Source organism: Cyrtonyx montezumae, unplaced genomic scaffold (genome assembly GCF_038088225.1).
Source record: "Cyrtonyx montezumae isolate F1298 unplaced genomic scaffold, pur_monq_1.0 scaffold_8, whole genome shotgun sequence".
Lineage (NCBI taxonomy): Eukaryota > Metazoa > Chordata > Aves > Galliformes > Odontophoridae > Cyrtonyx > Cyrtonyx montezumae.
Window position 1 is genome coordinate 12,924,580 of NW_027072089.1, and position 22,094 is coordinate 12,946,673.

The window sequence follows — 22,094 nt, forward strand, 5'->3', positions numbered from 1 at the left end:
TTGTGGACAGTAATCCACTTTGCAAAAGCCTCTATTCATACTTGTGGAGCAATTGGCAGCTTCTTCCCAGGAGGGGCTGAGCACTGCATTCGTCTGAAGGTTGAATTGCATTACCTCCAGGAAAAAAGGTTTCCCTGAATATGGTGAAGCCGAAAGGCTGGACCAGCCTAGAGCAGTATTTTGTTAAGCTGTGAGACCTCCCATGGGAACGCTGACCTCTGCAGATAAGCCCTGGGGTAGCAAAATATCTCTTCCTTGTCACCTAGCCAGAACAGACCTGCTCCCGCATCGGCTTGCACTGCTGCTTGCTGAGTGTTCTGAAGGTGGCCTGGAGATTGTAGAGCCCCAGATGGAACCATCATGAAGAGGTGGATGTAGGTTGATCTTGGGGAGCTTTTGGACAGCGCCCGAATCCTCTCCACCTTTTAAAAGCATTTTTGGTTCATAGTCTCTTTATTTTACTGTTGACCAGCAGCAGAGGGCAATGCAGTGGGGCTCCCGAGCCTCTGTAGCAGCCAGGCTCAGCAGTGTGATGATCAGGTTTCTGTCCCCAGGCTGACTAACACTGACCTACGCCAGATGCAGACAGTGTGACCTTTTTTTTTTTTGCAAGTGTCAGTTCATCCCTGGGGTCCTAAGCTCTGCTTGATTGTACAGATGCTGCAACTCCCCTCTGGGGTTTGCATCTGAACTGCCTGCTTGTAGGAGCCAGAGCGAAAGGCACTTCTTCCCAGAGGAAGGCTGGGGCTTTTCTTGGTGTCAGAGAGGAGGCAGATGAGGACACCCTACAGGCTCCTGCCTTCAAGCACTGTTTTGCCATTTGTGAAGTGTGCCGGAGTTGGCAATAAAGCTTTTAGTGAATAACATCACAACAGCTCTCTTAGATTCATAGAATCCTAGAACTGTTTGAGTTGGAAGGGACCCTTGTGGGCCATCTAGTCCAACTTCCCTACAATGAGCAGGGACACCAACAGCTGGAGCAGGGAGCTCAGAACCCCCTCCTGCCTGATCTCAAATGTTTGCAGGTGTGGGGCATCTGCCACATCCCTGGGCAAGCTGTTCCAGTGCTTCACCACCCTTACTGTAAACAGCTTTTTCCTTACATACAGCTTAATCTCCCCTCTTCTAGTTTACAACCGTTTCCCCTTGTCCTATCACAGCAGACCTCTTCACTAACCACCAAGTGTCCCAGATGCTATCACAGAGTACTGTTTACCATAACGAAGAATGGTATTCAGGTACCTGAGAGATCCAGGTTCTGGACTGTCATTTCCCTCTTTGCTCTACTCAGGTGAAGTTAAATAGTCCTCATAGCATCATCATGTCACAGACACAGGTTGGAAGGGACCCCAAGGATCATCTAACCCACTTGCCAGAGGCAGGGCCACCATCTTCCAGATCTGGTACTAGACCACGTTACCTTGGGCCCCATCCAACCTGGTCTTGAACACCTCCAAGGACAGAGCATCCACAGCCTCTCTGGGCAGCCTGTTCCAGCACCTCACTGCTCTCTCTGTAAAGAACTTCCCCTGACATCCAATCTAAACCTTTCCTCCTTGAGCTTAAAACCATTCTTCCTTGTCCTACTACTGTCTATTCAAGTAAAAAGTTGATTCCTTTCCTGTTTGTAATCCCCTTTTAAATACTAGAAGGCTGCAATGAAGTCTTCTCACAGCTTTCTCTTTTCCAGCCTGAGCAAGCCCAGCTCCTTCAGCATGTCTTCATGGGGGGGTAGGGAGCGCTCAAAGTGCTGTTCCCTCCCCAGCCTTTTCGGAGAGAGAAGTGAGACTGTCTTCTTTGGGATGACAAGTGGCTTAAGATCCTTCTGAAAAGCACCGCTTAGCAATTTTCTTGAGTGGGCCACAAGTCATGCAGCTCTTGTTAGATAAATCTTCTCAGGAGAAGAAAGCAGAGAGCGTACCTCACTGTTCGGAACTTGGAGGCTCCAGGTTGGCCGTGATAAAATGCAGGCACTGAGGATTTTCCTGCCAGCCTAGCAGCAGTATACACTGATTATGATGAATTCCCAATTTCTGTCTGACTGCAGGGCATGTTGAAAAACATAATCCACATCAGTGAAATGTTTTAAACATGAAAACACATTGCTAAGTGTTTTCTGGTTGGCTTTTTTTTCATGCACTAATGTCATTTCCTCACAGAAGATCACAGTTCTTTACACATTGTAAGCACTGCTATAATGCAGATATGTGGCTAGTCTTAAGATCCTCTGTGTAATGTATGTTAAAAGGAAGGTAGAGCAGCCTGTGAAGTTGCCTTTTATGCCATTCTTCAGGAGGTGCAGGGGGACAGACCCCAATCTGGGCCATATTCAGAGCTCAGAAGCTTGGCTTTATCCAAAGAAAAGGAACCAAAGCACAGGCTGATGCAGATCCTGTGGTAATAGGTTGTTTCATCACTTCAGCAGGCTGTTGGCTGGGATCTTACCTTGTCATCCAACTAACCAGAATGTCATGGTGATCGTTTGTTTATGGAAATGTTGCACTATTTACCAAATATTTGCAAACTTGCTCTCCGTGTAGAGGAATTTACACCACTTGTAAAAGATTAAATAATTTAGATAAACCATACTGATTAGAAATAGATACTAAACGTACATGCTTTTTGTTTGTATCAAGACCAAATTTTTATAGGCAGATAATGAAAGATGAGTTGTGTTTGTGCAGTCAGTTGTATTCAGAGAGCTGATACCAAGCAGGATGGGGAATTCACTCCTCCTAGGGGGAAGCAGTGCTCATGAATTGAATGCAAGGACTGCTCCAAAAACAGTGCCTTCTATTTTACGATGCTGGCCCCTGACGTCCGAGGTGGATGTTAGTGGTGTGGCAGCAGAGGCTGAACCTTCTCACCAACACTCGGTTACGTGTTGTTGCCCAGTGACAGATGGCAGCAGAAGGGCAGTCTGGCAGAATGGTATCTGACATGGAAGTACATGTAAAGCAAAGGGGTGGAATTGAGTTTTTGCATGTGGAAAAAATATCCCCCATTGACATTCACCAATACTTGCTGAACATCTGTGGAGACCAAATAGTGAATGTGAGCACAGTGAGGTAGTGGCTGGTGCATTTCAGCAGTGCTGACAGTGCCAGTGGGTCACTTCCACTGCTGTAGATCTTTAGAAGCATGGCATGCAGGCTCTTGTTCATCACAGGCAAAAACACAGCTACTGGTGGTGACTGTGTAGCTGAGAATTTGTTCTATCAATGCTATCTTGCTCTTTGTATCTGTTTATGTTTCCATGGAAATATATAGGGGGCATTACTTTCAGAGTGACCTATGCATTGCATGTATTTTCTGTAGGGTTGTTTCACCTCACGAAGTATTATGAAATTTGAGGGAGCTAAATCCCTGCTGAATTCCTCACAAGGCCATTGAAGACTGTTGGTTTGTATTAAACCCTCTGGGGTTATATTTGCAGAATTTTAACAACTTTGCCCTCAACTGTTAGCATAAGCACCACATTTAAAATGCCACACTCTAATGCCACTTTTGCTTGATGTGAACAATCCCAAACTGGAAAACCATGGCAATGTGGGCTACAGTTTCTAATTTCTTTGCCTTGCCGCCCTGCCTTCTGACCACCTCACATGCGTGCTGGGCAGAACCCATGAAGGAAACAGTAATTGCACTGGGGCTTGTGCTGGTTGTTGGCTGGGCTTGGGTACACCCACTAATGAGTGCAGTGGTTCTGTGCAGGCTGCCTGTGTGCCCGTGATGCTCAGCAATGGATGGGAACTGCCATTCTCGGAAGTGATTGATTGGAAGCAGGCTGCCGTCATCGGGGATGAGAGGTTGCTATTACAGGTAAGAAAAAGACTGCGACCGTCAGCAGATCGGTTGATTGTTGTCTGCTGCTGCCTAAACGGATGAGGAAGATGAATCCAAAAGGTCAGCTGTAAAAGAATTTTTATCATGAAGGGATTGTCTGTGTCACGCCAGCAATGAACTCATTTAATATGACATCATTTGTGTTCTGACCTGAAGGTCACTGCAGCCAGTAGGCCGCTTGCTTGGTCGCAGGAGGTTTTCTTATTTTCCCTAAGAGCTTGGCCTTATCTCTGGTGGATGCCTTCTGAGCAGGGCTATCTGGAGCTGGGACTGTGGGGAAGGAGAAGAAGCTGAAGGCTGTTCCTGCTCTCCACCTTCAGAAAGAGCTGGACCTGAGGGCTCTGCTGGTACTGCAGGCCTGAAGGCCTCCTCAGCAAAGCCATCTCTCAGGCCAGAGTTAACGCTTAACAGTTTTATGGGAAGGACAACCTGACTCTTCTTGATGTCCAGAATATGCAGCACTTCTTTCTGAAGCAGTGCTCACATCACTTCATTGTTAATCTCACCAAGATTATAGAGCAGAAGCGAGCTGAGAAATCAGAAATGCCTACAAGATCTGCAGTAGCCACTACGCATCTTGTATGTAGCCATTTCTGCGACAGTGCCACTGCTGTTCTTCCTGACCTCTTGAAAATGTATTCATGGGGACAAGACAACATTTAGAACTCTTCTTACAGACAGTGGGTTTTGCAGCTTTGGGGTAGAGTGTGGTATCTGCAGAGCACACTGCTCACTTGTGCACGCTGGCTTGTCCCAGGGGAAGAAGGATTTTGTTATTATTAACTCATTTCCAAAGTGGTAAACTATTGCCATCTCTGGAGAGAAGTGTTCAGAGGTGCAGGTGGGTTGGCACCCAGAAATTGGAAGTACCTTTAGAAATCTCATTAGATGCCTACTTACTTGTCAGAGGATGTAAATATTTGTAAAGAGCTGGCCTAGCAAGCACTGTGAAGTCCTGCCTGTTGTCGATAATGAGACACAAGCTGCAGCCGAAAGGCATTTAGATTTTGCTTCAGAGGACAGCGTGGTTTTTTCTGAGCAAAATTATTTCTCTCTTTCAGTGATAATAATTTGCTGATCTTCATGCTTTCCGGTAACATGCCATTCGCTCTCCTCACAGCTGCTTCCATATTGAACAGCTACTGCACCATTATTAACAGTGTTTTTAAAGAGCTGGCAGAGGGCCTGAATGTCTGCTCTGGGAAATGTTTTTGTTATGTTACAGTTTTTCATTTCCTGTTTTAGAGCAGCTCGGATGTTTTTATTTGCATATTCTCCTCATCATAGCTCTAGGAGAATTTAATCCAGCCTTTCTGCATTTATTTTTGCAAGGTGGTTGTTCCCTTCCCCTGACTTACTACTGAAATGACCTTTATTAAGACGTCATCCAGTTCTAGTAATTCCAGTGTAATCCTGACAGATTAGTATTAATACATCATTTTCCCCACCTGTCTATCTGGACAAGTAGATTAATAACTAATAAGCAAATGCAGTGAAAATGGGAGCTCTGATTTTCCTTTCCAGCTGTTGCAAGAGAGTGGGCACCAAGGCTTTTTTTTTTTAACCTTGGCACTGGCATTGAAGGACTGCAAGTGTAGGCTGGTCTGCAAAACCCTGACTTCTGGCAGTGCCCTTCTTAGGCAGAGCGGCCTTCACATTCAGAGGGCATGGTGGCAAACGAGTACTGATTGCTTACTTTGCTCTCACATGTGTGCACACACATACAAGGTTATAAATAATGTGATTAAATGTTTAACATTGTAGAAAAAGATGTTGTATTGCTGCTGTGTTGTGGTTGGTTAAAAAAACATGTATGAAAACCGAGGTTTGGCTTCTGTCTTCCATACTTTTTTGAAGGGAAGGTTTCACCTAAAGACATATAGGGAGTATGGTGAATTAAACACCCTTGCCATTCTGAACATTTCCTCTTGTGTGCAGTCGTTACACTCTTGGAAGCTCAAATTCTGTACTGCATATAATGGTGTCCTTAGTAGAGTTGAGATTATCACATCTGACACAGCACTCTGTGAAGCCACGGTCTTTTGGGGTGTTCTGTCCAGACCCAAGTGAAAGCAATGCAGTAAAAAATGTACTGATTCTTGTGGAAATTCATTACATGCAAATGCTTAACAACTCAAATAAAATGTTTCATAGGAAACTGATTCAAGAGTACATGGAAACAAATAACGGTCATTGCCACCACTCAGAATGTTTTAGGAATAAGCAAAGTGTGATCAGGAAAGGGTGGGTGTGTTGGGTTAGAGTAAGCTGGGATGTGCAGAGAGCATCACACAGCCAAGGTATATGCTTTTACAGCTCACAACTAAGTTGAAAGCTCTGTGAAAAATGTCTGCTTGAGAGTGACCTAATTCAAAATCACAAGAAGAGTATGTGCAGAGGCACAGCTCCTCATCCCTGGAAGAAATGAGCACAGATGTGCAAAATATCTTAGAACCCTTTCCGGTTCTGTGAGTAGCCCTTGTAATTGAAGCAAATTGCAGTTAAATTCCATTGATAATGTCAATTTGCATTGTCAAAGTAGCGTACTGGAGGCCGTGATCAAGGTCCTAAGAAGTTAATCAGTGGCACGTATGCTCATTAGCTTCCCTCCAGTGTGGAAGAGGGATGTGAGGATGGGAAATAGAAGGGAAGCCCTCTTCTCATCCAGCCAGCAGTCTCATTTTTCAATCTGCAGCAGGACAAATAGGGTTTTCTTGGTAAAGCAACTTAAAATGTTGCTTTAACAGAGCAGGGGAAAAGGAAGCAGTGTTTTCCCTTGTGAATACCAGGTGTTGTGAGAGACATTACTCTTTCCACCTGCAATAATGACTAAAACACAATTTGATCCACAGGTTCCCAAAAAGTGGAGTCTTGCTTCAGATGTCGCTGTATTTTCCTCAGGGCACTTAGTATTGCCATGCTGTGGTAAATGCAATTCCAGATCCCTTTAATATACTCTGAGAGTGGGGATTATCGTTGCACCCAGAGTCCTGCAGGTTCCAGTCTGCTGAACTGCCAGTCCGTGAAAGGCTGTGCGTGAGGGATTTATGGGGGAGCTGCTCACGGTGCCACAGCGCAGTGCTGGGGAGAGATGGGGAGAGGGAGTTTTGGCTTCCATAGAAACAACCAAGAAAGGAGAGAAGGCAAATTAAAAGAAGAGAAAATCATATATTCTAGTGTGCCAGTACCAAAGGTTGTAAAGGGCTGCGTCTCATCTGTATCTCCATCAGGGCTCTGACTGTTGGCACACACACCGTGTTGGATGGGAGCGCTGAAGCTGTGCAGATTGCTAATAGAGGAGAGGGCTTGTCAGCAGCATATTAATTTGATGAGAATGCGTTGTTTTTGAAGCTTCTGACTATATTACATCTTGTATTACAGATTCCTTCTACAATCAGGTCTATCCATCAGGATAAAATCCTAGCACTTAGACAGCAGACACAGTTCTTGTGGGAGGCTTATTTTTCTTCAGTTGAGAAGATTGTATTGACTACACTAGAGGTGAGTAAAAGCTGTCTGGGACCGTGCAGAACAACGAGGTTTCCTTACCCATCCAGCTGCCCCAGTGCTCAGCCAGCATCAGACCTTGGGTTTCCTGACACACGATTGGTCACAGGGAGAAACACTCAAGCGTCTTGATAAGTTTTCTTCCCTAAGGAAATACTTCTTTCATTGTTGGTATCCACATTAGAGAGCTGACACAGTGAAGAATGGGAGCTGTCTGACTCATGGAAAAGTTGTCTTGTGTGATCTTGCCTTCACAAGGCTTTATGGCTTACGAATCACTGTCCTTGTCACTGGCAGTAGATATGTTTCTTTAAGAAACCTTTCTAGAATTCATTTTGGAAAAAGTAGACTGTAAAGCTTCTTGACCATTCCGTAACATTTTGATGTCGTGTGATGGGGCTGTCAGTCTTGCTGAAAGAAAATAGGGGCTCGTAAGTTACTGCGTTTTATCTTCACACACAGGATAAGGGAAAGGCCTCTATAAAATATTAATAAATAGTCATAATTAGACCACTATTAAACAGGGAGACAGATGATCTAGAATGTGGAGAGAATTCTTTCTGAATTCAAGGGACGCAGGAAAGATAAAAGGCTCTTTAGAAGTAGGGCCCGGACTACAGTTTCAAAAGCAGTTTTCTTTTCTAATTGTTTTGCAATTTTGCACTAAAATTTTTGATGCACTGTTACCACTGAAAGTGGCTTGCTTTGTTGGTGCATTTGTCTTAGGCTAATTCCTCTTCAGTTACTGCCCTCTTTGTGCAGGGTTGTAAAGCCCCATGTTTCCTGCTGTTCTTCTTTTTCCCTGCAGACCATGAAGGAGTGCTGCTGCCCATGCTTTGTCAGTGCAGGTTGCCCATGGCAGACTTACTTCCAGCTGCTGCAAGACACTCATTTAGAATTCCCTATGCTGGCAAAGGAAATCACCCAGGGAACATTTTTGGAGTCTCTGGCACAGCTGTCCTTACCACACTCTCTCCTTGCCCCCCATGGCTTCTTCCATGCTGCCTAATGAAACAGCTCTTCACACTCAAGTCTCCCCATGTGCAGTGTTGAGGTAGTGGTAATTATCACAGCCCACAGCAAGATCAGGCTAGCCAAGCTGGAAAACCACATGGCAGCTCTTCGGGTCTAATTCACCCTTGAAGAAGTACACCTAGTGCCCATCATCTGCCCCTTACTTGCACACACCACATTAAGGATTGCTAGAAGGAGAGGGCTGCACAGCTCTCCTCACTACCCCTCTCCTACCAGTGCTGGGCTGATCCCAAGAGATGTCACCTGCAGCCCCATGGCCTTGGTCCATCACATCACTCTCCACTGTTCACAGGTGTGATTTTAGGTCTGCATGGACCAGCTACAAAATTGGTCCTTGTCGGTGCTCCAGGGACAGGAACAGCTCTAATAATGCTCAAGCAGCTGGGTATCCAACAAGCTGGAGTTCCTGCTTGGAGGCAAAAAAAGAGGAAAAGAAAAACAGAAATCTTCCTGCACGGTTTAATTTAATGGAACGAAGTAATGTATACCTGGTGCTGAAGTTATCTTCTGGATTTTTCCATTTGTTTGCAAGGGTGGTTTTGCTTTGAGGGCTTTAGGGTTGGTTTTTTTTTGTTTGTTTGTTTTGTTCTACTCAAGATTCTTAGAATTTTTAAAGACTGCTACAAGGAGTTTTGTTCATATGAACAGATACACATTTCACATTTCAACTTGTCCAGAGTTAATTTTCCTTAGACAAGGAATAAAACAGATGAGAGTTATTTCTGTTGTCAGAAATCTGCAAGCGATATATCCTCTTTTTAAAACCTTAAGTTTCAAGTTCCTAGCAAGATTATTTTTTCTGGTTGATTTTATCCATCTTCTCTTGTAACACTGTGGTGTTAAGAGTGCTCTGGTGATACTTGCAGCTTTCTTCAGAGCTGTACCATGTCCAGATATGTGGTTATCAGTGCACCAAAAGCCTTCACCAGCTCAGGTGTCCACAAGGATATCGGAGATGTCCTCTGCCTTGCATCCTGGACACCTGTGAAAATATTAGATCACATCTTTGGGTCCTTGACCTTTTCACAGCATTTAGTAACCTGAGACAAATGGCTCATAGCCCAAAATGGGAGGTTTGAAGTGCTTGGCCAGAGGCACAGAGGAGCTGCCTGATGCCAAGTGCACAGTGTGAGTTAGGAGGTGGGTGTTTGTATGGGTTTGCTCCAGCAGCAGCACCAACCATACAGATGTGCCAGTGAATCTGCAGTTTTTCAGCTTGGTCTTCTGTGAAAAAATGCCCCAGACACACCTAAGTACCTGTGCAGCATGCTCTGTGCTCTGCTCAAGAAGAGAGAGGAGGGGAGGGGTCAGCACAAAAAGCATACAAGAAGTGTGTAGCACTTGGCTGGGGCATATTAGGAAGAGGCAGTGATTAAGGCAGTATATGAACTTTTTGAAATGTGAAGGTGAGGAAGACAAAAATATTGGATTATTAATGAATTCAAGAAAAAAAAAAAAAGGGAGATCTCGATAGAGTTCATAACACCTTCCTCCTCTTATTAAACTTCCTGTCATGCCTCACCATTGGAGACACTGTATAGCTGCTGTCTGTCCCTGCAACGTGGGTAATGCTGCACACTCTGAATTCTAATGGATTGATCCCCCATGTGATCTTTTTTTATACACTTCTGCTCTCTTTCTGCCAAGTTGCCTTTTCTCCCCTCTATCACTGCAGACAGCTAGATTTCTTATGTAGACCAGGAGTGTGATAAATTAATCCCTGTTGGTGAGCTGTGATGTATGGTGCAGGCCAGCTCCTGTGGTAGTGAGATTTGTATGCCTGCTGTGCACCCAGGGCCCCATACCCCGCGTGGCATCAGGGTCTGCTCCATGTTAGAGCTGCTCACGCTCTGGGTGCGCTGAGGCAGAGCTGAACACGAGCCATGTGTTTCCCCTGCAGCCTTGTTGGCTACCAGCTCAATGGAAATCTCCGCCGTCTGTGAAAACCTCCCGACCATGTAAATTCACAGACTTCCCCTTATCTGATTATGCCCCAGTTCTGAGAAAGCGGGAGGAAGGAGCTGCAGTATTTAGGCTTCGTGGTAAACACTCAAAAATATGTACTTTCTAGGTTCTGTCTTTGTTCAGGGGTATAACTTGCAGATGGAAAACAGCAGTCGATTTCTTTTTTCCCTCACAACCCCCGCCACCCAGGAGGCCTGACAACTGATACACCTCCCTTTCCAAATAGCCAGATCCGCTCTTGTCAGTGATGGAAATATGGTCATTAAGTCTGTTATTCCCACACAAAAATAAGTGAAATTAACTTAGACATGTCAGCAAATTGCTGCATGTTAGTAATGCTAGTTGACTGTAGGCAAAATCAAGACAAGCATACAAATGCCTGACATTTGCCCCAAGTTAACTGTACTTACATGGCCACCAGCAGTGGATTGTGTAGCACAAGATAAATAGTGCTTTATTATTTATTTTTTTTTGTCATCACAATCAAGAATTCCAGGGAGATGACTGATCATGTTCAGTACTGACCAAATGTCCTTGAACTCAGCTGCTTGCAGAGATTTCTAGCTTGCTTCGACTCGAGCAGCTGCTTTTCTTTGTTATTTGAGGTCTTTTTGCTTGTTTTTGTTTCCTCAGTGCTGTATAGAAGGACCTTCTTCAGTGTCATAGATTGTAAGGCCAGAATAGACCTAGGGAGCAGATTTGCTTCAAAGCCACAGAGTTTTACCCAGATAAGCCCAGGTTAAGGCCAGAAAGAACCAACATGTTGTTGGCATTTGAGCCCTGGGCACTGCATGAACCACCAATTACATGAAATCTCCTTAGGAGATCTCAGAAGATGAGCTGCAGAAGGAGGGAAGGAAATCTTGCTTAGCTGTCTTAACAGAAGATTCTCCCTTCAGCATCTCCCAGCCCTTTCCAATATCCTGTTGCCAGACCTGCCAATCTCTCATGTTCCAAAGGAAGGCAAATCTGTAAGAACGTGTGGCCCAACAGCAGATTGCACTTAGAAGATTGTGCCTCGTTGGGCTGCTGAATTTGTCTAGCTTTAACTTCCCACTGCTGAATGTTGTTATGCCTTTGCAGCAAGTTTGGGAATGCTCTTGTTGGTGTAAGAACCAGACTGGTTCTTACATAGTGGCAACTGATCTGAAGTAACTGTAATTAGTTTTATAAATACACATTAATTATATGGCCCCGTATCTTTTTTTGTGGCTTGTGGTATTCCAGATGATAAAGTAGATGACCTAGCAATCTGGTCTGCCCTTAAAACTCTGGGAATCTGTTTGTGGCCCTCCACGAAGACAGGCAGCAGAGTTGCTACAAGGTCTTTTTCTGTTTCAGCCAAGGAGTTGTTGCAGAACTGAGACGTGGAATCAGTGATGTATCTGAATACTAATAACCCTTTATAATAAGCAAAAATGAATAATTAGTGCAGCTTGATTTGCTGAAAGTCTTTGTGGTTTTGAATGCTCTTGTTATCTCAAAATAATACCTAGCTTTGTAATGCCATCCTAAAATAATTATCTTGTGTGAGTTCTGGATAGTAAAACTGACAATGCACTAATCGGGCGTACTACTGCTAACTCACTCTAATAGATGAAACGATTGACTTTAAATACAGAATGCAGTGAATTGCAAGGTCTCCACATCCACAGAGACTAATGAGGTGCTCCGAAGCCTGCTACACAGAGCCTGAGCTGCTGGAGTGGTGTCAAAGCATACTGGTTCTGTGTCATTTTGAGAGAGATTAAGCAGGAGTGTCTCAGAATTCGTGCACCTCAGCTTTCTGCAAACTGAGTGATGATTCCAGTCATTTGGAGTCCCCAAAGCTCCTACCAGTGGCTATTAGAGTCTATTTAACAGCCATTGCCTCTCTTGTTTTCCAGATTATTCAGGACAGAATATTTAAGCACATATCACGTAACAGCTTAATATGGAACAAACATCCCGGAGGGTTATTTGTACTGCCACAGTATTCCTCATATCTGGGAGATTTTCCTTACTACTATGCTAATCTTGGTGAGTGAACTCTTCCTACACTGCAGTGGTACTTGGAATGTCACTGATCCTTGAATGGGATGTGCCCAGCTTACCATTCATTTCCAGTTAATGATGCTTTGTGTTTCCATTCCCTGCTCAGTGCAGACTGGAATGTGTCTGACTCATCAACATGCATCACGCGCCTCTCGCCTGCAAATATGGCTTTAAAAAAAATCGGGTCCCTTCATACTTTTCAGTTGCTGGTAATTAATGCCTGAGTTACTGACCCATTCGTGGCCCGAGGGGACATAAGAGGGATAGTTTTTTGCTTACTTTGTTTATTTGTGCTTGGCAAATTGGAAAAGTGGTAATTTACCCATGACACTTGTAATTGGAGTGCATAGTTGGTATGGATTTATTCTCCATACTCTGTGTCCTCTTATGGATTCCAGAAGGGATGACTAGGAGTTAGGCCCGTGGCTTTTTCTGAAGCAGGGCTTCAGTGATGAATTCTGTGGGGGAATGTGCCTGCAGCCTGAAGTGATCCTGCTTATGAGACTGCTTCCACTTTTGGCTCAGCCTGTGCCATCACACTTGTGTGGATCTGTGCTGCCCACCTGCTAAAAATTCACAGTTACCAGGGTAAAGAAGGAGAAGAAGGTTTCTGTGGGAATTTTAATGAAAAATGACTGTGACCCCACACAGATGAATGTAGATAAGACTGAGAGCAGTAATGAAAGGCAGAAGCCAGTACGGTCTGTTATTTCAGGCAGGAAAGGAAAGCACAGCAAGACAAAAATATCAGAATTGAAAGGCAAGGATGTAAACAGAATTATCAGCTCAGGAGGTAACTGAACACGCACGTGGATGGGGATTGATCCAGAAAGAGCAAAAGCATTACAAGAGGCTGTGATGGCACTGAGGAAACAGAACACAGTTCTGGAAATCAGGATGTACCTGCCATGCATCCAGAGCCAGGCAGCAAAACCAGGCAGCCGATGTCCAGAAAGAAACTTCGTTGAGCAAACCAGGTATTATTATCTGTGGGGCAAACTGGATGAAGGAAAGAGATCTAATGTGGAAATAGTAAGAGAAGACAGTAATTGTATTGGAGTCGGGTATTTCAGAGGAGGTAGGAGTTAAAGTGAAGTGTCATCTCTGAAGTGTCTGGGGCTAGTTAGTATCCATAACTTAAGGAGATGGCCTGAATGATTTGGCAAGGTTTGCATTAAGCACAGGCTGTTTTACCATCTCTGAGTCCTTTAATCTCTACTAAATGGGGAAATTTTGTCTTTACTAAACGCATATCTCTTTGCTTCAGGTCTGAAGCCTCTCCCCACATTCACTGCCGTTATCCATGCAGTAACTCCTCTGGTTTCCCAATCTCAGCCTGTGCTGAAACTCCTGGTTGCTGTAGCCAAGTCCCAGTACTGTGCACAGGTGAGTAGCACTGTTTGACTGTCAGTCACGTTAGAGACAGAACTACTGACCCAGGACCAAAGAGCCTATTGATTTCAGGTCTTCTCAGTCTACTTTCAAACCCTTGTTTTAGTTCTCATGTTTCTTTTCTCTGAGATGTCTAGTGTCTGTGACCTGCATGCATGGGAAACAAAAGTTCTGAGTATAATGTGGTTGGAACAGAGACAATAATGAAACCCTTTTGTTTCACAAGACAGATAGAACAATGACTGCACTTTGAAGATCAGGATTGCATATGCTATAAACTGCTAAAGGATGTCTGTGTCTCAGGAGTCCTTACATGATTACCTTTCCTCCTGCTGTGGCTCTTACACTCAGCAGTGCCAAGATTTTGGTTTCTCTAAAAGAAACCTCTGGGAGTTCAGTGGGAGGACCCTCTGATAATGGATAATCACAAGTATTTTAGCCAAAGTAAATCAGATATATCCATGTGACCTGCCTTAAACTGAGACTTCCTGAGTTCTTGTCCAGTTTACATTTACTTGAGAGGATGTATATAATCAGGATGAGTGAAATTACTGTAGGAAGTGTTGTTTTTGTACAGATTTGTATCATTCTTGTTAGTCTGGACATTCAAAATCTGGATGTCTGAATCTGTAGGGTTAGGAGTGCACTGCCACAAAAAGTGTCTGATCATGGTCCAATATTCTCTTTCAGATTATTGTTTTATGGAATTGTGATAAACCCCTCCCAGCCAAACACCGCTGGCCTGCCACTTCTGTGCCTGTCATAGTCATTGAAGGAGAGAGCAAGGTATGTGGATAGAGGCATCATAAAAGATTGCATATATTCTCTGACAGGACTCAAATTTATTTTTCCAGCTGCCTTGATGAAAGCTTTGTAGCTCCCAACTGTGTGACGGTTCCTTTCTGTTCCTTGGCCCCTTGTATCAGCTTGGTCACAGAATCGTATTTCATGCACATGGCCAACACTCTCAGAAATCACCAGCATGGCAATTAATGCCAGCAGCCTGAGATTCACAGGTGGAGACCTGTTTTGAAATGTGGTCCAGAAAGTAGATAGTTCTGACCTCGTCTTTGGAGATTTCTGCATCCCTGCAGATGCGTGGAAGTGGTGATACAGCTGGATTCACCGCTGAGCTGTCAGAGGCAAGACTTGGGGATCAGCTACAGGCTCAAAAACAAGAGGAAGAGATGAGAGTGAATAGTGCTCACCCACCTTTGAAAAGGACCTTCTTTCACAGCCCTGTGGGATACTTCTGTCAGTGAGGGGATCCTGCCATGAAACAAAGGAAGGGACAAAGGCTGCTTGCATGGAAATAAAACCACTGTGTCATCTCCTGCTGTGCAACAGACTTGTTTGTTTGCAGTTCCACAGAGCTGAGAGAGACAGTGCCCAAATGAGAAAAGAGGCTTCTTTTAGAAATCCACACTGAGTGGATGATTCCTTTCCAAAGTTAGGCCTGACAGAAGCAGAGCTGCTTCTGTGGACTTCTGGGCTCTGACTGACACACGTGTGGGCTGCTCCCCTCTGTCATCTTCATCATCTGGCTCTCAAGCTCTGTGTTTACAAACAGAACTTTCAGCTGCTTTGGCTGTACAGTCCTGTTTTGAAATTCTAGTCCTATCTTTGGTCTTTTGCCCCAGTCATCTTTACAAGGGGAATGCAAGGGCCCTGCCAAGTTTACATCCAATGGCTTGTGCCTTTAGCTAGCCATGTATATGTATCAGGAGAGTTGCTGCAGGACTGAGAAAGGCTGTAGTGATTTCTGAGCCTTTTGAACACTGCACGTTTTTTCTTCCTTTCTGGAAAGCTTGCAGAGGTGAGATAGAGGAGAAAACCTTTGACCGGTTCCTCTGTGTTTGTAGAAATTGGCCCGGGCACTGTTTAGATTACAAATGAGTCTCCTGAGTACACAAAGGTGTGTTTATAGTGGACACTCTCATCTCTCTAATATCCCAACGTATGCCAATGACTTCTTGTGCAGAAAAGCTGCTTGTTTGGATAAAGCATGCGGAGCCAGAGCTGTTCAATTCAAAGGTTGTACAAAGGAACTACTTTTTCATCTTCAGATTTAACTGAAGCATACTGGCAGGCACAGTCACTACATGCAGGGGATCACAGAGGTCTGCCTTTACCTAACCTGCACTCCTGTCCTTGAAATCAAGATGCATTATCACATGCATTTTACAACAGAGCTTTAACTACCTAAAGAAAACAGCTGGGTAATTCTGACTGTTTTCCATGGTCTGTAAGTGAATAGGGTGAGAACCTTGGTGTCCTGATGGCCTCTTGCTCTGCTTTTCCTCTGCATAAGCAATGCAGAACTGCCAGCGCCTGGCAGCTCACCTCTTCCTCACGGCCTCCCTGGAGCAAGGCCCATCACTGTGGTGAAGAGGTGCTCTCCAGACGGACACTGTGAACCTTCTGAATGTGTGTGCAGAGCTCCCTCTGAATCGGGGCATAGATTTAGGGTCTTGCTTCCGAGCAAGGGACATGGGAGTGACCATGTCCATAACAAACTACATGAAAAACTCCTCTGTGTCCTTGTTTCCAGAAGATGATCTCCCCTAAGTAGGCATGCTTTTTGTAGTGATTTCTTGGCATAATAAGCTTGAAAGAAAGTCTATTATCTACACAGGCTATTTTTCTTAGCAAATGAAGGAAACAAATAGCATCGTGTCCTTATTATCACTCATCAGTTGTGAGAAGGTGCTAATTAGTCTTGTAAAGAAACGGTATGGATTCTCATCTCTTGCTGTTATCTTTTTGATTTCGCTTTCCCGTCCATTTCCTATTGCTGTGAGGACTATCCTGCCATACTTAAAAAAAAAAAACATTCTGCCTATAGATTTTATATGTACATAGCTGTGTCACTTGAAAATGTGACTTTTAGAAATGCTACAATATCAACATAATTCTCACAGCAAATGAAGCCCTACAGATAATCACCTTCCTTAGCGTATTCTCCTTTTTTGATAGATAACATTGCATCGCGTGGCAGCAGCTCCCTGTTGATGCAACAGCAGTGCCCAGAAATGATGCTGTGCCACTGACAGGGGTACAGTCCTGGCAGCATAACCTCCTTCACACACAACCTATACTCCTTAGCTTCCTAGCTAACTAACCTTATGAGTGCTACAGAGTCCTTGTCATCACTTCGTTGTCTCTAATCCTCACACCCCATGGGAGGCCAGAGGCACAGTCCTAGCTTCCAGCGAAGCTCTGGTACATCTAATTCTCAGTGTGGACCATGACAGTTTGTCACATAAGGAAGGCAGCCTACTCCAAAGAGAGAGATCTGTTCAGAAATTATCCCTCAAGTAGAAAGTGTAAACTGACTGCTGGAGTGACAAAAATGACAGTCTTTCCCTCCTGAGCTGAGTGGTCCTTTCTGTCAAACAGACATGCGATGTGCCTCAGATGAAAGGACATAGGAGTAGGAAAGAAATAGAGTATTTCCCAAGGAAATTAATCCTTAAAGTGATTTTTTTTTCTCCCCTTTCCTGCCTTGGATACACACAGGTCATGAGCAGTCGCTTCCTACCCTACGACAACATAGTGACAGATGCAGTGCTAAGCCTGGATGAGGACACCGTGCTTTCGACCACTGAGGTAAGGGTCCCTGACGTCTGCAGAGCCTGCCCAGCTCCTCGGCTGATCCTGAGCACAGCACATAGGCTCTTCTCTTGGCCTTGCCAGTGGCCAAAAGTTAAAAGGTTTCCTGCGATACTCCTCACATTTTTTGTTTTGCACTTGATTCAGAAACCCTGCCACTGACTGCCATCAGAAGAGCTTTTCACCTCAGTTAATTGGCTCATCATTAGCATATGGTTCTTCCGTTCTTTATTATTTTAGTAACATAGCTGCGGGCGGGTGTAGGCAGCCAAGAGCAGTCGACTTTAATACTCTCTTCTCACTTTTCTGATTAGGGTAAGTTTTTTTTTTTCTCCCTGTGCTACCAGTAGGATGTAGGTGGGGAAAAAGGAGTGTTAGCAGCCAGGGATTGCTGTTGCTCCAAAGGAGGGTGTTGCCATCTAATGCAGCATGTGCTGGAGAGTATTCTCTTGCTGACTGTTGTGTCTTCACATAAAGTTGGAAATCTTTGCTAGTTTAGGTGTTGGAGTGTTTGTGCTAAGAGCAAGATAGCGCTAAGAAAGAAAAATACTGTAGAAAAGCAATTTTTACAACTGGGATGAGTATTGATTTCTGGAACCTCTTCCTGAGAACCACAGGGGAAACTGATGACACTTTATATAGAGTGCAATATTTGGGAAATACATTATTAATGACGGCCAGGGAATAGCTTGAAAAAATTGATTTTCTTTTGTTTTCCCTTTCTTTTTTCTCCCATGTCCATGGCTATTCCTTTCTCCTCATTTCACCTTTATGAAAGTGCTTTCTTTGTCAGTGATGTTGTCTTTTCACTGATGCAATTGCTGCTAGTGGGGAAATGCCTAGCGTTAGCCACCTGTCACTGGTATACACCCTAAGATGTCGCTGGATTTGTTCTAAATGGGTGAAATTGCAGCTTTTCTTCTCCTCAGTATGGTTTCCTTGTGCTGTGGTTGAGCTGCTCCAGAAGGAGCCCTGGTAGCCCTCTTTTGCTTTTCAAATGGCTTTGAACCTACATGATACCAAGGTTACATCCTGGTAGCTGTCACGAGATAAGGAAAATGCAGCTGCTCCCAAATCACTTATGTGCCAAGCCCTGCACAGCTAAAAAATCCTAAACACCACACTGAAAAAAGAAGACATTTTCCTGGGTTTGGAGATCCTAAGCAGCTTTTCATTTGGGATAAAGGGGGCTATCTCAGCTGCTCGTGCTAAAAACTGCCAGGATTCATTGTCCTGAGGTGGTAGGTATACAGCAGTCCAACCTGTGGGCTGCAGGAAGATTTGGGGCTTTGGGTGTTTTGCCTAGTATTTATCATCATCCTTATTTTATAGTCATTTGGGCTCCTGGAATGCGTGTAAAACAAAGTGTTTCTCATTTGGCATGCCATAATTTACACCAAACATTTTGAAATGCAAATATTTGTTGTTGTGTGAAATGACGTATGCATTTTTTGTGGATTCTTCCCTCCCATAAACATGATACTCCGTGTTTGCATGGTAGGTTTTGGCTCTGAGCCTCCCACCCCCGTGCTTTTGGTGGCTCTCTGAGAAGAACTGGGTTCTTTCTACTTCTTCACTTCTGGTCATGCAGCTCACACAAAGCAGCAGCCTGTTTCAAACGCTGACGTGCAGCGTGTCGTATGAATCTTCCCTCAGAACTGGCTGCTCATGTGTGGTCATTGTGGCAAAGCTTCTGGGTCCAGAAGAAGCGGTTTAGCAACGTGGTCAAACACGATCACATTCCTGTTGGGAGGAGCAGTTGCCAGACACATCTTCTGCCCTGTCCATCTCTCATGGAGTTTCCCCTTCGCAGCAGAATGGCATGCGGTCGCCCTCTTGAGAGGAGCTCAGTCACGTGCACTGGGGGATGTTTGTGTGGGAAGTAATTAGAAATCAGCATGAGTTAGGAATGATATGGGGATTTAAGAGACTGGCAGCCGGATTGGCGTTTCCTGCTGATCAGCTGAGTGGTAATGCTGCAAAATTACACAGGATAAGGACCAGTTTGTTGGTTTTTTTTTCTATTGGAGTGGGTGGTTTAGTGGGTACAGGGGCAGATACTCGCATTCACAAGTGAAGACAGTGGGTGTTGCCACTTTTTTCTTTATTTAAGTTTGAGATTCTCGAACATCTCGAAAGAAAACAGATGTCAGGCTTTATAGGACAAGCCTTTACAGGGGAAAAAACCTTGAGCTCTTTCATGTGGTACTGATTTGGATGAGATCAGAACTATCAAAACGATAACTGGTTTGTGCACATTGTCTTTCTAGTTGGCCTCAGATTCCTTGAAACAACTTGAAAGAAAATAAGCAGTCCTTAGCATTGTGTTCCAGTACATGTGTGACTCTTCTGTTTCATAGAAGTGCTTGTAAATGTGGGAAGTCTGACAATAATCACACTAAATGTGACTATTCTCGTAGCAGCTATTCTTTATCTAACCTCTGCACCTTTGACTTTGGCTGTGTTCTTGAAAGGTTTTCCAGGCATTTTGGTTTCAGGTACAGAGAGGGAACTATGCAATGCAGAAACAAGTCCCTCTTTCTCTTGGTTTTGACTGGTACAATTGGAATTGCCTTTAACTCTTTTTACAATTTTAATCTAGCTTGAGCTCCAAGTGGAAGTGGAGTGCCAACCAACTTTAACATGATAAAAAGTTTTCCATATCCATTTTTACCAAACACCTTTCAAATCAAATGCTGATGAGCCTTCTGCAAAATACCCCAACCATCCCTTTCTGTTTATGACTAGTATTTTTACAGTGGGATCCCAGGGCAGCAATCCCATATCAACCTGTCAGTTCTCTGAGATTTGAATTACTAAGCTAGTTTCTGCAAGATAAATAAATGGATAAATAAAAAAATGAAAGAAGCTCTATGTCAGCGTTTAATATCTTCTTGTGATTCATAGAGCAAAATCAATTTTTTTAAAAGCATAAACTCCTGAAGTTGCTTAACTACAATGGAATCTACCTTTGTTTTTATTAAAGCTTATTTTTATTAAGTTTAACCCTCTTGGTCATACGTACAGTCTTAAAAGGTATCACCTCCAAGTGCCTTAAAGGCATAACACAGATGGAAAATATAAAGGAGATCCACACTGATTGCTTATTTAAATCTTACCAAGCCACCCCTATGATTTAAGGTGTTTGATTCCTGATTTTCCAAGCTTTCTGTTGACAGTACTGAAATGGTAGGTAAGTGAAATGCATGAATATGTGCAGAAGGTTCAGTTATCCACATGGCTTTTACCACTCTATATTGCATGTAAGTACGCAGGTCACTCTGAAAGTAATGCCTCCTACTTATTTCCACGGAAACCACAACAGTTACAACGAGCACACTATCACTATTTGATAGAGCAAATTCTACATGACACTGTTTTCCTACGTAGTCACCACCAGTAGCTGTCTATTTTTGTCAGTGATGAACAAGAGCCTGCATGCCACACTTGTAAAAATCAACACCAGAGGAAGTGACCCTCTTTTGACAGCTGCCATGACAGCATCATTGCAAGGATATGTTGCCCATGCAGTCCATCTTACATCAGCCTGAACAGATGGAAGTCAGGAGGCACCAAATCCTGACTATATGGTGGGTGTGGTAGGACAGTCCAGCCCAGACTGGCAGTGTGCTCTATGATCTTCAAATGGGTACGGGGCTTGGTGTTGTTGCATTGCAGGCGAAGAGCTGTCTTCTTCTTTGGCCTGACTCTGGAAGTTCAAGCCTTCAGCTTAGTGTTATGATGGTCAGAGCTGATGGTTTGTCCTGGCTCCAGGAAGTCCAGAAGGATCACCCCTTTCCTAGCCCAAAAGACAGCACACATCACTGTACCAGCTGGTGGCTGCATCTTGAACCTTTTCCTCAGTGAGGAACTCACATGTCACCACTCCATGGACTGTCATTTTGACTCCGGCTTATAGTAGTGACACCACATCTTGCCACCAGTAATGTTGTGATCCAGGAAACTGTCACCTTCAGCCTCACATTGGTTCAAAAGGTCCTGACAAATTTGCACACGCTGTTCTTTCTGTTCCTGTGTGAGCATTTGATGGATTCACTCGACACAAATTTTGTGATGTTCTGACATTGTCACCATTGTTTTCAGTACTTTGAAGCCAATATTCAGCTCTGTACACAGTTCCCTGGTCATAATCCTCCAATTCATGCAGATGAACTAATCAAGACACTCTTCATTTCATCCAGAATGTGGCTTGTCTTTCACATCACTGTTATAACTTCTGAATTTCACTACCCACCACCTCACTATGCTGACATTCACCTTTTTTATATCCATAAATGTTCAGCAAGCATGAATGTCAGTGGGAGCCATTTTTTTCCACGTGAAGGAATTCAATTCCACACCTTTGCTTCACATGCATGTCCATATCAAACACCATTTTCATAGAGTCATAGAATCACCAAGATTAGAAAAGACTCCAAGATCATGCAGTCCAACTGTCCACCTACCACCGATATTTCCAACTAAACCATGTCCCAGAGTACAATATCTGAATGTTTCTCGAGCAGTTCCAGGGACCGTGACTCAACCACCACCCTGGGCATCCCATTCCACTTTCTTGGAGAAGAAATTTTTCCTAATGTCCAACCTGATGGTTGACATTCTGTTTTGTCAGACTGTGCCTCTGCCGCCATCTGTAGCATGACAACAGCAGGGAACAGAATGTTGGTGGGAAGGTTCAACAA

General features: G+C 44.0%; 1 protein-coding gene across 1 annotated transcript in view; it reads left to right on the forward strand.

Moving 5' to 3' along the window:
• The window catches only part of EXT1 (exostosin glycosyltransferase 1), a 156,345-nt gene that overhangs the window by 129,629 nt on the left and 4,622 nt on the right, over window positions 1–22,094 (forward strand). Inside the window, exons 3-8 of the mRNA XM_065753655.1 lie at window positions 3,715–3,822; window positions 7,228–7,347; window positions 12,240–12,372; window positions 13,655–13,773; window positions 14,470–14,565; window positions 17,299–17,388. Coding sequence (XP_065609727.1) covers window positions 3,715–3,822; window positions 7,228–7,347; window positions 12,240–12,372; window positions 13,655–13,773; window positions 14,470–14,565; window positions 17,299–17,388 — 666 coding nt within the window. The remainder of the gene's footprint in view (window positions 1–3,714; window positions 3,823–7,227; window positions 7,348–12,239; window positions 12,373–13,654; window positions 13,774–14,469; window positions 14,566–17,298; window positions 17,389–22,094) is intronic.